At 38.6% G+C, this 17,320-nt stretch overlaps 1 protein-coding gene across 3 annotated transcripts in view; it reads left to right on the top strand.

The window, feature by feature from the left end:
* Positions 1-17,320, top strand: part of Dennd4c (DENN domain containing 4C) — a 99,468-nt gene that overhangs the window by 40,982 nt on the left and 41,166 nt on the right. For all 3 annotated transcript variants that reach the window (XM_052715471.1, XM_052715470.1, XM_052715472.1), the window contains 7 exons: positions 2,850-3,025; positions 5,685-5,785; positions 6,761-6,979; positions 10,264-10,409; positions 12,412-12,447; positions 12,539-12,669; positions 14,614-14,746. In XM_052715471.1, coding sequence (XP_052571431.1) covers positions 2,850-3,025; positions 5,685-5,785; positions 6,761-6,979; positions 10,264-10,409; positions 12,412-12,447; positions 12,539-12,669; positions 14,614-14,746 — 942 coding nt within the window. The remainder of the gene's footprint in view (positions 1-2,849; positions 3,026-5,684; positions 5,786-6,760; positions 6,980-10,263; positions 10,410-12,411; positions 12,448-12,538; positions 12,670-14,613; positions 14,747-17,320) is intronic.

Below are 17,320 nucleotides of genomic sequence, written 5' to 3'. Positions count from 1 at the left end.
GTACTCATTCCTCCCACCCCTGGTTTTGCCTTTTTTAAAAGACAGGCTCACACTCAGCTGAAGTTGACCTGGAACTTACCAGGTTGGTGGTCTTAACTTTAGCAGTTCTCCTGTCTTAGCCTCCTGTGTTGGGATTAGAGGTGAGAGCTGCCATTCCCAGTCACCTGCTTTCTTGCTTTATTCCTGGAACACTTATGTTCGTGTTTCAGGTAGTTGTAGTTTTCATAATGAAGCTCACGCTGTCTGTACTAGTATAACCTGCTCTGAACTCTAACCATGTTCCTGAGGGTCATTTTCTTTTTCCATAGTATTATTTACTTTCTAATAGAGTATATACTTTATTATGCCTTCTGTTTCTTTTCTACCTCTTCCTGTCAGAGTAGGTAGCAACAGGCAGGACAAGTCTGGCCTGACAGTTCATGTCTACCAGGAGTTATATGAGTAATAAAGTTTTATTGAAACATAGGCTACTTATTGACTTATTACCTGTACTATTTTCTTGTACAATAGCAGAGTTAAGTAATTGTTACAAAGGCTGTGAGGCCTAAAATACTCTGCGTTTTATAGAAAAAAGTAGACTAATATTCTAGACTGAAAGTAGGAGGGCATGGGTCTGTTTTATTGATACCGTGGTCTCATTGTCTAAGAGTATCTTAGATCTAATAAATGCTCGTGTATCTGTTAAGTATATAGTTCTTGAGTACAGAAGCCCCAGTCTTGAATAATAATCTGTAATGCCTGGCGGGGTGGTGATATAGTATTTCTTTGGGATGGGTGATGATGGGTGAAGGTGAAAATTGAACCAGGTGCAGAATGATTCTTACCTTAGAGAAAAGGTCATTAATCACAGTGTTGTTAGCATTCAGGTGGCAGAGGCAGGAAGACTAGAAATTCATGGTCATTCTACACAACATAGTGAGTTTGAAGCCAGCTATACGATACAGTGTTTTGTCTCATAGAAAATGTTTTTTGAATGAGCCTTTGTAGTTACTACAGTACAATTGGTTAGGAAGGCAACTATGTGAACCAAAAAATGATATTTAGTCTTTTTTTTTTCTTTTTAAGATTTGTTTTTATGTGTTTATGTCTGTGTATATATGGGCTAGTACCCATGAAGGCCAGAGGAGGGCTTCAGATCCCCTGGAGCTGGAGTTACAGGAGATTGTGGGGGGGGGGACCGTGGGAATCCAGCTCTGACCTGCTCCCACCTTTTGAAAGGTTCTTGCGGGGAGGAGAGAGGAATGAGGAAATATCAGAAAGATAGACCTAGATGATGAGGAGAAAGATACACAGGATAGCTTCAGGAGGGCCTGGGTCAATACCCAGTCCTCTCTTCGTTTATTCAAAAGGGCTTTTTAAACAGTGCCAAGGGGAGAGGCAAAAGACCTTCCCCTTGCAAGATCAAAGCACACCTTACAGCCAAGTGTAGACTCTTCCAGACACCTGGTAACCATGCTCGTGTTCAAATCATCCCATTATGCAGCCCTGCTGGGTAAGCAAGCCCAGGTTCTCTGACCCTAGTAAGGCCTCACTAGATAGCCTCTGTGGGCCCCCACGGTTGTGGACCTCTCAACATGGGTACTAGGAACTGAACCCAGGTCCTCTGCAAGAGCAGCAAGTGCTCTTAAGCATGGAGCCATCTCTCCACACCCTTAGTCTGTTTTTCCAACCTCTCAAAACTGTTCTTAGCCGGGCGGTGGTGGCGCACGCCTTTAATCCCAGCACTCGGGAGGCAGAGCCAGGAGGATCTCTGTGAGTTCGAGGCCAGCCTGGTCTCCAAAGCGAGTTCCAGGAAAGGCGCAAAGCTACAGAGAAACCCTGTCTCGAAAAACAAAAACAAAAAAAAAAACAAAAAAAAAAAACTGTTCTTAAAAACAGAAGCAAAAACAAACAAAAAACTCCCAACACACACATAAACACACACACCCCAATTAAGATAGCAATTTGTAAGTTAAAATTCCTATTAATTTTGGTGTGTATATGTTTGTTTGTGCGTGTACATGTGTTTATGTGGATGAGAGTGTGTGTATGGAGACCAGAGACAAACCTCTGATGTCATTCATTTTTGGTACAGTCCACATTCCAATTTTTTTTTTTTTGCGGGGGGGGGGGGGGACCAGCTCTCTCACTGGCTATGCTAAATGGCTAGCCAGCCACAGAGATCTGCCATTAAAAGAACTCATTGTGCGTGACTGTTTATTAAGATTCTCAGAGAATATTTTATATCAACTATATTTTGAAGAGGTCAAGCTTCACTGCAGTTGAATTCTTTTAAATGTTTATTTGAAGTGTAGAAAATATTTTGTTAGATCTTCAAGTGATTCTCAAAAGATTCCTTAATTTTAATAATTTGTTATATTTCCAATTTTAGTGTGGTACTTGATATAGAACCTTAGCGCACCTTTACCATACTTATGCTAAGCAAACACTCCACCGCTGAACTTAACCCAGCCCCCCATTGATTTGTCCCTCCCAAGGCCCACCCTCTTTCATGCACTTAGTTTGATTTTGGTCAGAGTTCATTAGTGGGCAAAATGCCTAAGTTTATAAAAACACAAGTTGTTTTTTTTATGATTTGGGAGGCAGTGTCCGCTCTGCTTCAATTCTCCATAAAATATGCATGTGGGATTTGTGTAGCCATCAGAAAAATTAACTTGCAAAGAGCTGTTAGGATTTTAAGTATGCCGTGATCATTATTATTCTTGAGAATTTTAATCCAGTAGTATCAATTTTGGAATGAAATTTAAAGTTAAAACAGATTTCATTGCTTTTCACTGGTCCCTTTCAGTACTAGTTAATTGTGTAATTGTCATTTGAATTTGGTTAATTTTTAAAACCTTTTCCCCTAGATGATCTTTCCATTTCAGTGGCAGTGCCCATATATCCCCCTTTGTCCTCTTTCACTGGCTGGAGTGCTTAGCGCACCTTTACCATTTATAGTTGGAGTGGACTCGAGGTACTTTGATCTGCATGACCCACCACAAGATGTTGTTTGCATTGACTTGGATACGAACATGATATATGTGTAAGTGATCCACCTTTGTTATCTCCCATGTGTAGTTTCCATCATACATAATTAGAGCTATTTAGAAACATCTAGAAATAAGTTGAATTGGCAGGAAATGGTATAGATAAAAAAAAAAAATTGGAGGCTGGGGATGTAGCTTGGTTGGTAGAGGGTTTGCTTAGCATTCTTTTGAAGCCTTGTTTTCCCTCTCCTTTACTGAGTATATGCTATAGTGGCATATGCCTGTAATCTCTGCACTCAAGTAGCAGAGGCAGCAGGATCAGAAATTCATGGACCCTCTACTCTATGGTGAGTTTGGAGCCAACCTATGCTACCTGAGACCCTCTCTCCAGGCCCTTGTGGTCACTGCAGTGCAATTGTTTGGGACAATACCTTTATGTGAACTGAAAGAATAGTTGTACGAAGGGAAGAAAACATTTGCTTAGAAAGTAATACTGAAGCCAGGTATGGTAGCTTATGCTTATAAACCCAGTACTTGGGAGATTAAAGAGGAAGATCACCATGAGTTGGAGACCATCCTGGGCTACATAGTGAGGTTCAGGTCAGCCTTAGCTACGAAGTGAGACATTGCCTCAAATAACCCCACAAAAATTTAAAGTTAAAATATACTGAAATGGATACACCAATGTATTTTGAAACTGTATGGCTATAGTGGCTCATTGTTATGTATATCTAGATTTATACACAACCTGGAAGAAGTAAATCACTTCATGAATTCTACTTCCCTCATTTCCTACACTTCTTCCCTCCTTCTCCTGGGAATTGAACCCAGGGTCTGGTGTGAGTTAGGCCTGATCTCTACCACTCAGCCTCATAGGTAGCTGTAAAATTTTGTTTGTGAAAGTATCACATATCCCAGGCTGGCCCTGAATTTGAGCTAGCTGTGGTAGCCAAGGGTGATTTTGAACTGATCTTCATGCTTTTCTCAAGTGCTAGGATTACAGGTATGTACCATACACTCAGCCCAACATCTTTTCTCTTATGACTATAAAAATACAAGTTTTATAGTTGATGGTCCCTTGGTTAGACAGAACATGGAATGTGAACATATGGCAGTTTCCTATACATCAGGTACATTATCATTGTCATTTTAGAGAGAAGAAATTTGAGTAACAGACTTTCAAAGTGTTTGTTTGTTTTTTAAGTCAGATAGATAGTCAATGTTAGAGCCAGTTTACAAACTGGTAGTGATAATACAAACAGGGATGGCAGGGTTGATTTGGGGATTTAAAAAGTAGCATTTTAGATACTACATGATTACATCAAGTGAAAATACTTGATTAGAGTTAAATGTGACATGCCATCAATTTTTAAACACATGATGGTTTCATAGTTGATTTGACATCTTATTTATTTACTTACTTATTTACAAGAAAGATCTTATACAGGTCAGTGGTGGCACATACCTTTAATCTCAGCACTCAGGAAGCAGAGGCAGGCAGATCTCTGTGAGTTCAAGGCCAGCCTGGTCTACAAAACGAGTTCTAAGATAGCCAGGACTGTTACACAGAGAAACCCTGTCTTGAAAAACAAAAACAAAACCAACAAAAAAAGAAAGATCTTACTGTGTGTCCCTGGCTGGCCTGGAACTTGCTATAGACCAGGCTGTCCTTAAACTTGGGGTGGTTCTCCATCCTTTGCTTCCTAAGTCATAGGTATTTGCCATCATACCCAGCTACAGTATGTCTTTTAACAGTACATGGACCATGGGAATTGTTACAGCCCTTAGTCAGTTATCTTTTCAGGGAGGATACTATATTTGCTTCTGTGCTGGTGGTATTACCACCCAGAGAGTATTAGAAGTTAATTTCTACTTGGACTTTCTTGGACCGTGCTGGTAATATTTGGTTGGACTGTAGTAATTGAAGGGGGAATACCTTCTTCCCATTTAAAATCTAAGCTAAACAAACACTAATGAGTCTTAGTTTTATTTTCCTTAGTTCTAACATCCTTCTTGATTGTGACCAAAAGAGAGGCCTTTAAAATCCAAGACTCTTTTAACTAAGCCTTAGGTCAGGTGAGGCTTTGGTGTTTCTGTAGGCTTCCATTCACTGAAAACTGGAAAGCCTCGTACATACACGCTGAGTTGTAGAAGATAACTTTCCAAAGCCATTGTCTCTACTCTATTTTATGTTTCTGAATTACGAAATTTTGTAAATTTTAACTTTTATTTAGCTTATATCTGCGTCTTTTTTTAATGTTTTTATGGTCATAGACTATGTTAAATAATGTGTTTGATTTATTCTTATACCTTTGTGAGGAATGCAATGAACTAAGTGTACTTTACTTCTTTGTTAAGTTCCAGTTCTTGGTTTGGGCTTATAGTATTTTAGAGGTCTGCAAATAGGCTAACATCTCAAGTCAGTTAGTTTAACCCTTAAAATATTATAATATTTATTGTAACTTTGGAAGTCAGACTTCAAGTCAGTGTTGTAATATTTACTCTAGTGCGGAAGGCTGTTGGAGGCGTAGATGGAGGCAGCCACATTGACTAAGGTCCATTGAAAAGGAAAGAGCAGCATCCTAAGAGCATCTCACTCCATTTGTCAATCTTCAGTGCATAAAAAAATGCCCTTTATCTTTAACTTTGACATAAGCATTTTGTTTAGTACAAATGCATTAGAAATAACAGATTTTCTTAATTCTGATTTAATAGATCTGATGAAAAGAAGAACATAAACTGGAAGCAGCTTCCCAAAAAGCCATGCAAAAGTCTGCTTGGGACCTTGAGGAGGCTGTATCCCCAGCTCTGCTCAGGTGAATGTGAGGAGGGAGTGGACACTGACCACAAATGCAAATGGGAATTAGCTCTGTCTGTCTCTTTCTTTCTTTTTAGTATTTTATTTCTAATAGTGTGTGTGTGTGTGTGTGTGTGTGTGACATGTGCATGCACATATGGGTACCTGTAGAACCCAGAACAGGGTGTCAGATCCCTAGGAGCTATAAGCTACTTAGTGTGCATGGTTGGTCCCATGCAAGAACAGTATGCATTCTTAACCACAGACCCATCTCTAACCCCTTTTTGCTGTTGAGACAGTGTCTTTGCTATATTAGCCCAAGTTGGCCTGGGATTTGTGATCCTTTTGTTTCTGCCTCTCCCCTACGAAAGTATTTTAAATGCGAGAATAAGATAATTAAAATAAGATAATTGTTAAACATTGTGTGCTGCTTAATGAGTTATTATATTACAGACATAAACAATGTATAGTTAATGATTTTTTTAAGCATTTTCTCTGTACCCTGCCCTCCTTTCTATTCTCTGTCTTGAGAACTGAAAGTGACTTCAAACTCCGGATCCTTTTGTCTCTACTTCCCAAATGTTAGGGTTCCAGATAGATGGAAGGTACTGGCCCAGTTTGTGTAGTTCTGGGGAGTGGACCCTGGGCTAGCTAGGTAAGCACTCTACTGTCTGAGTCATGTCCCTATCCTGGTTGTTGGGTTGTTTAGGATTTTTGAGACTGGATCTCATGTTTATCTGGGCTGGTTCCAACTATGCAGTTGAGTTACCCCAGCACTTAGGAAGAATGAGACAGCAAGATGTTGAGTGTCAAGCCAGCCTGGGTTACATAGCTAGAATATAGCCAGACTCTCGAAAAACAACAAAACAAAACAAGAAAGAGAGAAAGAGGAAGTTGTGGGCCTTATTTTGACTATTTTCTTCTTCTCGTTCAGTCCTTACATAAATAGGTGTTCTGTATTAATGCCTTGGTTTGTTTGTACTTACGTTGTCAGTTCACCGAAAAACTCAGGAAAGTTCAGCCATTGAGATGACTCCAATTGAAGCAGATTTCTCTTGGCAAAAAAAGATGACACAACTTGAGATGGAAATCCAAGAGACATTTTTGCGATTTATGGCGTCTGTTTTAAAAGGGTATAGGTCGTATCTCAGACCAATCACAGAAGCTCCTTCAAATAAAGCCACAGCTGTGGATTCATTGTTTGATCGACAGGGTGAGTGTCAGTGAGGTCACAGTTGCTTTCATTGAAGTCAAAGGTATTTCCGGCATATTTACTACATCCATAGAAATTCATATTCAAATGTAAGGAATTTCCATATTCTGTAGCCTACCTGTATTAGTAGAGAATTTTAAAAATTTATACCCCATTATTTTCCCTTAAAAATAAAATTGAAGGTGTCTGATATGAAGAGTCCAATGTGTTACGTGCATTCACAATCCCAAATAGTCAGTTATCTCAGGAAGACACGTCTGCGACTCGACTGCCTTTCTTCCCTCAGCTTTGCAGTTTGTACCTTTAAAGACTCCCCAACAATTAATTTACAGACTGAAGCCACCAGTTTTTATTCATTTTGTCAACTGTAACTTTGTTTCTGGAGAAAACATACATTGTTTAGTGATTGCATTTTGTTTTTCAAAACAGGGTTTCTCTGTGTAGCTCTGGCTGTCCTGGAACTCACTCTGTAGACCAGGCTATCCTCAAACTAAGAGATCCTGCCTTTGCCTTCTGAGTGCTAGGATTAAAGGCATGTTCCACCATGCCAAGCTGGCAGCATTCTTTCAAATGAGTAATTTGGAAGACGTCATTATCAAATAGAAAATAACTGAAAATATTTTGTAGGCATCCATAAAATCACATCTGAGTTAGAATTTCTTCTTGGCCATTTGTAAAGATGTGCTTAGGCCTTCATGTCTCCTAACAAAGTGAGGGTGTTGTGTATAGCTGTGCGGATGGCATAAGAATCTGTGGAAAGCAGCTAGGAAAAGTTCCTTCGGTATTAATGTAGTAGCTAGTACCGTAGTGGTGAAGAAATGGAGGAAACCTCAGGACCACACAGGCTTGCAGAGTTGCTTCCTGGGGCAGCAGTAGGCAAGTGTCAGAGGCTGGTTTACTTGTGACAGTTTGGAAGTGAGGCTGAGATCCAAGTTTCTTCTGAGGCCTCTCTTCTTGGCCTATAGATGGCTGTTTATTACCACTTTGGGTCTAAATTTCCTTTCATAGGACACGAATGGCATCAGAGCAGGACCCATCCAATGACTCCATTTTAAGTCTGTAATTGATTTTAAAGACTTTCTTTCCAAATATTGTCATATTTAAAATAATAGGAGTTAGGACATTAGCATATGAGGGTTTTTCTTTGTTTCTTTGGTTTTTTGAGGGGGAAGCAGTCCAGCTCACAACAGTATGTCTGTGTCCCTGATCCCCCCCAAAAGTAAATGTTAAAAGATTAAATGGGAGATCAAATTTAAGATTATATTCAGGTTACTTAGTTGCCTTCAGTGACAGTCTAAGAATATTAACCTCTATGGACAGTAGTGGGTCGTTAACTAATGGGGTCTCTCCTGTCTTTCTCTGAGAATGACATTGATCTGAGGTTTTATATAAACAGTACAGCATTTGTTAGGGAATGCAGACTTTAGACAACAGAGTACTACAAACACGAATTACAGTGTTGATTACATGAGAGGGCTAACTTGGTAAGAGATCTTTCCTGAAGACATAACAAAGTGAAGAATGGGTAGGAATTGGATAGTGGCCTTGGCTTAACGTTTTATGCAAACAAAATCTCTGTGTGTTGGGGTGTTCTGTGTTGTGTGAGTGGGTCAAAGAAAGGGGTCACTCGAAGATGAAATTTTTAGGCCCATGTGGCAGCAGGAAGGTCCAGGCTCTGATGAACTGAACCTCAAAAAACTGTACAAAGGCATGTTTATTGATTGTTAAACAAAGTTGTTTTTCGGGTAAAGTATTTCCTCATGAGACAGTCCCTAGTCTAATCTATATGTTTTTCTAAAGGAAAGCATCACATGCCTTTGCTACTTAGTCCTTATTACATATCGTTTGCAGTACACAATAATCCAAGAGCCTCAGGTGTGCCAGAAGTATCTTAAGACCAAAATCATGCAAAGGCTCTAACACTCCCCTCAGAAAAACAGTACTACAAATCACAGAAAACAATCACTGTTTTCCACAATGATTCTTCAAGGTCAAAGTACTTCTAGAAAGCAACTATTCACCCTAATGTTTACCCTTGATACAGTGACTCTGCTAGATTACTACAACAATACCTTCACATAGGTGTCATTTAACTTCAGTAATTTTGTTTGCCCCATCCTTTTCCTTCCCATCCATTTCATTTAAAGTACAGTGCAAACAGGCTATCATTTCTTCTATAACTGTTGTTACCTTTAGAATTGCCTAGATTTACATGTATGAGCTGCTATATCATTGTGTTGTTACTCAACATTTCCATCTATTTTTTGGAAATTTTTTTTTTTTTTTTTTTTTTGGTTTTTCGAGACAGGGTTTCTCTGTGTAGCTTTGCGCCTTTCCTGGAACTCGCTTTGGAGACCAGGCTGGCCTCGAACTCACAGAGATCTGCCTGGCTCTGCCTCCCGAGTGCTGGGATTAAAGGCGTGCGTCACCACCGCCCGGCTGTATTTTTTGGAAATTTTGATTGTATCAAGAGCTACTTTGCCTAGTAGAAATACCACATGAGCTACAATATGGTTTTAAATTTTTAGTAGCCACAATAAACATGTAACAACTAAGAAAAATTAATTATAACTACATGTCCTCTAACATGTCCCAGGCAGTATCATTTCAACATACAATCAAAAATTTTAAATTATTAATGAAATAGCTTTACATTCTTTATTTTCATATTGTCTTTGAAATGCAGTATGTCTTTTATAATTTACAGTACAGTTCCAATAGTTGCATTTAAGATGGTGTGTTACCATACATGGTTACTGAAATAAACAGTATGGATCTGGAGACTTGATTATTAAGGATTTAAGTTTAGTAATTTTGGCATATAGCACCAAAATACAGCCCTTTAAATATATAGAATTATAGAGTCTCAGAGAAGAATGTTTGTTTATTTGTTTGGTTTGGTTTTGAGATAAAGTTTCTCTGTGTAGATCTGGCTGTCCAGGAACTTGCTCTGTAGACCATGCTAAGCTGAACTCAGAACTCAGAGATCCGCCTGCCTCTTCTTCATGAGTGCTGGGACTCAAGGCGTGCCCCACCACACCCAGCTGAGAGAGTTTCTGTCTGAGGATGTAGGGCTGAGGTTCCTTAGAAAATTCGTAATTCAGTGAGAAGATTAGTATCTGGGATTTTCGTAGTTGAATCAGGCAGGAAGAGCTTTACATGATTATTAGAAATTTCCATAAATGTGGGTTTGTATAAAGGTAGTATAATATAGATGAGTATAAAGTAATGTTTGATGTGACATTAGTTCCTCTTTAAAATTCGTTATGATTCTGTTTTTTCAGGTTTTTTAAAAAGTCGGGATCGAGCCTATACAAAATTCTATACCCTTTTATCTAAAACGCAGATTTTTATTCGTTTCATTGAAGAATGCAGTTTTGTAAGTGATAAAGATACTGGATTGGCATTTTTTGATGACTGCATTGAGAAGGTAAAATTTTGTTTTATATGCCATCTTTAAGAAAAACCACACTGGTTTAACTGCATAATAATTGGGTTTTTAGCTCAAAGTAATCTGATGCAGACAGATATGCGTGCGTGCGTGCGTGCGTGCGTGCGTGCGTGCGTGCGTGTGTGTGTGTGTGTGTCTTTCCTCTATGGTGTCTCCTTGCTACTATGCTTGATTTACTTTTCTCTCTGAGCCTGTTAAGTGTTAAGAATGTATCCTCATGCCGGGCGGTGGTGGCGCACGCCTTTAATCCCAGCACTCGGGAGGCAGAGCCAGGCGGATCTCTGTGAGTTTGAGGCCAGCCTGGACTACCAAGTGAGTTCCAGGAAAGGCGAAAAGCTACACAGAGAAACCCTGTCTCGAAAAACCAAAAAAAAAAAAAAAAAAAAAAAAAAGAATGTATCCTCACCTTTCTAAGTCTTACTGGCTTTTTGTTTGTTTGTTTGTTGTAGGTGGATTTTTCTTTGGGCTGCCTGCTCATAAAAAACACGGAGACTTATTATTAATTATGAAAGATCAGCCTATAGCTTAGGCTTGTCCCACTAGCTCTTATAACTTAAATTAACCCCTTTCTATTCATGTACGTGTTGCCATGTGACTTGTGGCTTTTACCTCTCCTCCTAGATGTCTGTTCCCTCTGCATCTAGCTGACAATTCCACCTTTCTTCTTCCCAGAGCTCTCTCTGTCAAGAAATCCTGCCTATGCCTCCTTCCTAGCTATTGACTGTTTAGCTTTTTATTAAACCAATCACAGTGACACATCTTCACACAGTGTAAAGGAATAATCCACAACAGTTTGTTTTAGCTAAATGAACAGGATACAATTAGCTTTATTAAAAAGCTATGGATTATATATAGTGGTACACTATGTCTTCTTGCTTTACTGTTTTTCTGAATACTTTAATATCTTTAAGGCTTTTTTGTTATTGTTCAGGTTTCTTTTGAGCCAGAGTCTCTTGTGACCCATGTTGACTTTGAACTTGCTACATTACTAAGAATGACTTGAACTCCTTATTCTCCTGCCTCCACCTTCCAAATGATTTCATGTGTTTTCTGACTAGATTTTTGGAGCCATTTGTTTACACAAATCATAAAAGATTTGAGATCATATCCATGAATGGCTGAGTAGTATGTTTTAATTTTTAGTGACCTTCATTGATTCATATGCCTTAGAAACCATGTATGAATAAGATTTGTTTATGAAATAACCAAAGTCAAGTATGATACGTACCTGTAATCCCCCTGCTTGAGAGGCTAAGGCAGGAAGATGGAAAGTTCAGGGCCAGCATACACTACACAGCAAGTTCTGGGCCAGCTGTGGCTACATAGTAAGACCTGTCTCAAAGAGTGAAAACGAGGAAGGGGAGGAAGGGAAGGAAGGAAAGGAAACTAACGAAAAGAAATAACCTGTCCTGTGAGCCACAAGACAAATGTGCTTTAATCTAAGCATATAGGACCTAAAAGTCGTTTCTGAAATGTTTTTGTGTATGCCTGGCATTGAAACAAAAGGTTTATTTGTGTGTGTGAGGTGTATGCACACGTGTGTGGTGGTGCACATGTGCAGAGGCCAGAGGAGGATGTTGGGTGGTGTCCTGCTGTACCACTCTCTACCATGTTCTAGGGTCTCTCCCTGAACCCGGGGGCTGGGCTGCTTGCCAGCAGCTCCAGCAGTCTTGGTGTCTCTGCCGTCCTCCTCCTCCCCCACTGCACTGGGGTTACAGGCGTGTGCAGCTGCCCTGCTCCTTGTGTGGGTCTTGTGCTTGTATAACCAGTGCTCTTAGCCACTCAGCCACCTCTCCAGCCCTGAGTTTCTTCTTCTTCTTTTTCTTTTTTTTTTTTTTTAAATTGAGTGTTCTTAACCACTGAAATATTACTCTAGCCCTGAGTTTCTTCTCCTTTTTTAAAAAATCAGGATTAAAAAAAAAATTTAAACTATTGAATTAAGTAGAGGTTTTTACTAAGAATTTCTCTTTTCCTCTTCCAGTTGTTTCCAGATAAAGGCGTAGAGAAAACAGACAAGGTATGATTTTTTTTTCTTATATTGAAATGCCAGGTTTCAGAATTAGATATTGCTTATATGCATATTAATTGGAGAACATACTTATTTTCAGGTTGACTTGGATTCAGCAGAAGACACCAAGTTGATAGAGCTAGATGATTCACAGAAAAGTGAGCACACTGTGTTTATCATGCCACCCGAGCCACCTCCTGAGGATGGAAGTAACTTGTCACCTCAATACAGGTAGCATGAACTTGTTAAGAGCTACTTGGGCATAGTTTCGGTAGTTTATTTCAATTTTTGCTATTACTAAGAGATGTCCATCTTAGTAATTTGTGTAGATAATTTTCAATGTGAATAATACGAACATGCTATGGAGTTGCCACCAGGCGTTAACAGTGTAAGGATGAATGGCCTTATTAGAAGGGAAGTCAGACATTAATATCATTCACTTAAGTGTTCCACCATATTTTCATCTTTAGAATTTGGGTTTAGGGGTTTGTTGTTGTTGTTGTTTTGAGATTCCTTACTAACTTAGGAGTTTTAATCCTGTGAAATTTTTGAGTTAGTGAGATAGAGAAAACGTGAAAGTTTAAGACCAGGGATCATTCATTCTGTGTTTAAAGAACACCTAACAAATAGGATTTAGATGAAAATCTTTTCAGAAATTACAATAAATTTGTTTTCGTTTTATAATCATCATGGCTCATAGTTTAGTAAACTTAAAAATGAAAAAAGAAATCTAGCATAATTTAGTACTAATCTTAGATTTATTAATAGCTTTGGGATGTGTGTATATTGTATAGATGAGTTCATTTTCTTTGTAACCTGTGCTTGCCTAAATGACAGGTCTGAACATTCTTCCATGCCATCATAATTTTTCCTGCCTTATGATTTTAGTGACCACATTGTATACAGTTACTGTAATTAATTTACCTTTTTCCTGTGCTTTGTCCATAGTTCTTTGTATCTTTGCAGATATGTTTTGTTTTTGTTTGTTTGTTTTAGGCTGTATTTGTACAATAATTCTCTAAGGAAAAGTCAAGTACCTTTGTAAAGAGACTGTAATCTCAGTAGGACCAAGTCAGACAGGATTATTCTTGTAGTTGAGTATCTTAATTGAGTGTAAAGTGCTAGTTTGATTTCATGCTGTAGAATTCATTTTTATTTTGACTTGTGTGGTTGAGGCTTTTAGTTCTGACATGTAAGGCACAATCAAGTAGAGAAAGGCAATCTTTCTGAGAAGAGAATTTGCCAAACTAAATCAGAGACAGTTTCCAGGGAGAAAGAGTCAGTCATATAATAAACATCTAGCTTTCCTAGCATTCAAAGAAATGCATACCAGACTGTTGAACAGAAGCATTTTAACTTACCCAGTGGAGGCTGGGCTATGCTGCTGGAGTGTTTGGTAGTATACTCATTTTTGAAATCATCTGCTATTGATTAGAATAAGTTCAATTCTTTCTGGGCGGTGGTGGCGCATGCCTTTAACCTCAGTGCTCAGGAGGCAGAGGCAGGATCTTTGTGAGTTCAAGGCCAGCCTGGTCTACAGAGTGAGTTCCAGGTTAGGCTCTAAAGCGATACAGAGAAACTCTTCCTTGTGGGTTAGGGGTGGGATGAGGGAGTAGGGGTGGGGACGAATAAGTCCAGTTCCCTTGAGAAACACTGGTTTATTTAGTATTCATTTTAAGAAATTAAGCAAAAGTGTTAACAAAGATATACATACAAAGACAGTTGACAATATTCTAAAGTAACTGAATAATATCCAGCAGTGTAAAGAACTAGTTAAATCATAATGTATCTTTAAAATAAAAAGACTAGTTTTTTTTTTTTAAATACTGACATAAACTAATGTCTTAAAGAAAATGTCGATTATAAAATATACTAGCTGGTATTTTTAAATATAATTATCCTTGAACATATGAATTTTATTGAAAGAGTTATGAATTTCTCTTTTTAAGTAAGAGTCAGAGATTTTTCTTTTTAGAAACTGGTTGAAAATAACAAATAGGTGGGAGCAGCTAGAGTTCCAGATAGGATATTCTGTAGCTTCTAGCTGTGTTTTCTCATACAATTGTAAGGAATTTTCAAGAATTATCCGATATGTGAAATTTTTACCTCAGTACTGAGTAGTTGAAGAAATAATGGATTTTCAGTCAGCAGTTCTGTTTTTGCTTTTTATTTTAGTTACACATGCTTTCCAATGTTGGATCCTAAGCTTTTTGACAGCCCACAGGAGCTGAAACTGTGCTTCAGTAGACATCCTCCTGGGAGTAACATTACAAACAGCCCTGCTCTCATGGCTAAAAGAACAAAACAGGTCAGATCCTCCTTACCTAACCCTTGTTCAGTGAAAATATAAACTGTATATGTGACATGCAGCTTGTAGTATAGAATCCTCAGCAGCCGTCTGAAGCTGTGTGGTTCTCATGAGTTAACTCTGTTCTTGTACCTACTTGATATTCAAGCCGAAGTGTAAAGCTCTCATTCATATTTAAGGGAAGTCTTGGGAACCAATCATACCTTAAGTAAAACTAACTTTTCTGGACATGGTGGCATGCACTTTGAATCTCAGCACTCAGGAAGCAAAGACAGGAGGAGGCTCACTATGAATTTGAGGCCAGCCTGGTTTATACAGTGAGTTCTTGGCCAGTCATCACTACATAGTGAGACCCTGTCTCAAAAATTAAAAGAAATAAAACAAAAGGTCTATAATTTAGCCTGGCAGTGGTGGCGCACACCTTTAATCCCAGTTCTTGGGAGGCAGAGGCAGGCAGATCTCTGAGTTCTAGGCCAGCATATATATATAAAGTTATATATATAACTTTATTGTGATATAATCCATATACTGCACAATTTACCCACTTAAAGTGTATATAATTCAGTAGCTTCTCTTCCACTCTGGGACTTTGAATGTGTTCTCATGGTTGTGCAACCACCACCTCAGTTAATTTAGAGATGCAGATAACTCCAGAAGAAAAGCCCACATCCTTTAGCCATTCACCACCACAGCCTTTCTCCCACAACCCTCTGTAACCACTGGTCAGCCCCCAAAGGTGCAGTGTATCTATTCTAGGCATTTCATAGACAGGATAATGCAGTATTAGTGATTGTCTTCTTTAACTTAGTATAATCTTTTCATCTTCTAGCATGAGTTAGTGCTTCATTTGGACTGAGTCGTATTCCAGTGCATGCATACAGCAGTTTATCTGTTCATAGGCATGTAACAGTCCTTACTGTTGGCTACTGTGAATAATGTTGATCTAAGCATATGTGTGCAGTTGCCAAGTAGCTATATGTTTTCATGTCTTTTTAATATATCTAGGAGTAGAGCTGCTGTGTTTATGGTAATTCTCTGTTGAATATTTTGAGAAAATGCTGTTATTTTCCAGAATGGCTACACTATTTTTCATTTCCATTAACATTGTTCAAGGGTTCTGATATTACAGTATCATTTTCAGTTCTTATTATCTGCCTTTTAAAAATTACTGCCATTTTGGTGAATATGGAGTGATACGTCACTGTAGCTTTGATTTACGTTTCCTTTGTGTCTTAGGTACAGTATAGCAAATATTACATAAAAGGGAGTTAACCACAGGACAGCCTAGATAGACATTTTACTTTACTATAGCATCTGGTTTAGGAATAAGGGATTAAGTATGCTGAGATGCATTAAAATAACATCCTTTATACACAGATATTTTGAGGTTCTTCAGAATGAACTGAAATTATGGCAATTCTTCTGCCTCAGCCTCCTGAGTATTGGGATTATAGGTATAAAGCCACAGTGTCTAGTCTTGGACCAGTTATTTTTAAAGACCTACTCAGAGATTCAATGTAGACAATAAACTTGGAAGGGAAAATTAAGTGGAAATCTTGGCAGGAAATACCCTAGGGCATCTTAATTGTTAGTAGTGAGAAGAATGAGAAAAAATATTGCTGAAGACTAAAGGAGGCCTGGCAAAAGGAAGGTACCTGTTGTATAGGCTTGGGGACCTGAGCTTATCCCCATAGCCCATCTAAAGGTAGAAGGAAAGAATGATTCAACAGTGGTGTTCTCTGACCCCTGCACATGGGCAGTGGCCCATGCACACACACACACACACACTAAAAAGTTAGAGAGCCAGGCACAGCGTTTGGGAGGTGGAAGCAGGAAAGTCAGGAGTTAAAATGGATATCATAACACTTGCCAACAGATGGTTGTAGAGTAGTGTGAAATATTACTGTAAACCAGGGTTTCTTAAACTTTTTTCGCTTATGCTCTCTTTTCACCTGAGAGTTTTTTATATGATCCCAGGTATCATAAAACTTTTTAAAACATATATGTAAATTATATATGTAATTAATTACATTAGCAGCCAGGACAAATTTACATGCTAATGAGATTGATTTCCTTGTTCATTTTTACATGAAGGATTAAATCTTGACTGAATATTTAATGTTGCAGGATATTTGGCATATTGAGTCTTTTTCAGAGTTGATCAATACTTTGATTTATACTTAGTGTTGAAAATGCCACTTTTACATAAATATATAGTATGAAGTAACATAAGTGTGTTTAGGACCAGTCCAGAAGTTATTGGAAATTCTGTCCTAATCCTAAGCCAAGAGTCACTCAAGTGACTTTTTTTTAAATAAAACTCAAGTCCATGCAACAATTTTTAAAAGTAAAACATTCCAGTGCAATACAGTCCAAAAGTAAAACTGGGTATAGTTCATTCCGTAAAGTGCTCAGTCTGCAGGCGTGAGGACCTGGGCTCTGCCCCAGAACCCACATCCAAGAGCCAGGTGGGTGAGGGAAACCTGTCACCTCAGTGCTGAGGAGGCAAAGATACGAGAGTCCCTAGGGCTGGCTGGTCAGCCAGCCTTGTCTAATCAGAGAGGCCCAGGCCAA

Source organism: Peromyscus californicus, unplaced genomic scaffold (genome assembly GCF_007827085.1).
Source record: "Peromyscus californicus insignis strain IS unplaced genomic scaffold, ASM782708v3 Scaffold_5__1_contigs__length_169319896, whole genome shotgun sequence".
In the NCBI taxonomy this organism is placed as follows: Eukaryota; Metazoa; Chordata; class Mammalia; order Rodentia; family Cricetidae; genus Peromyscus; species Peromyscus californicus.
Note: the sequence above shows the minus strand (reverse complement) of the source record. Positions and strands in the feature narration are given on the sequence as shown.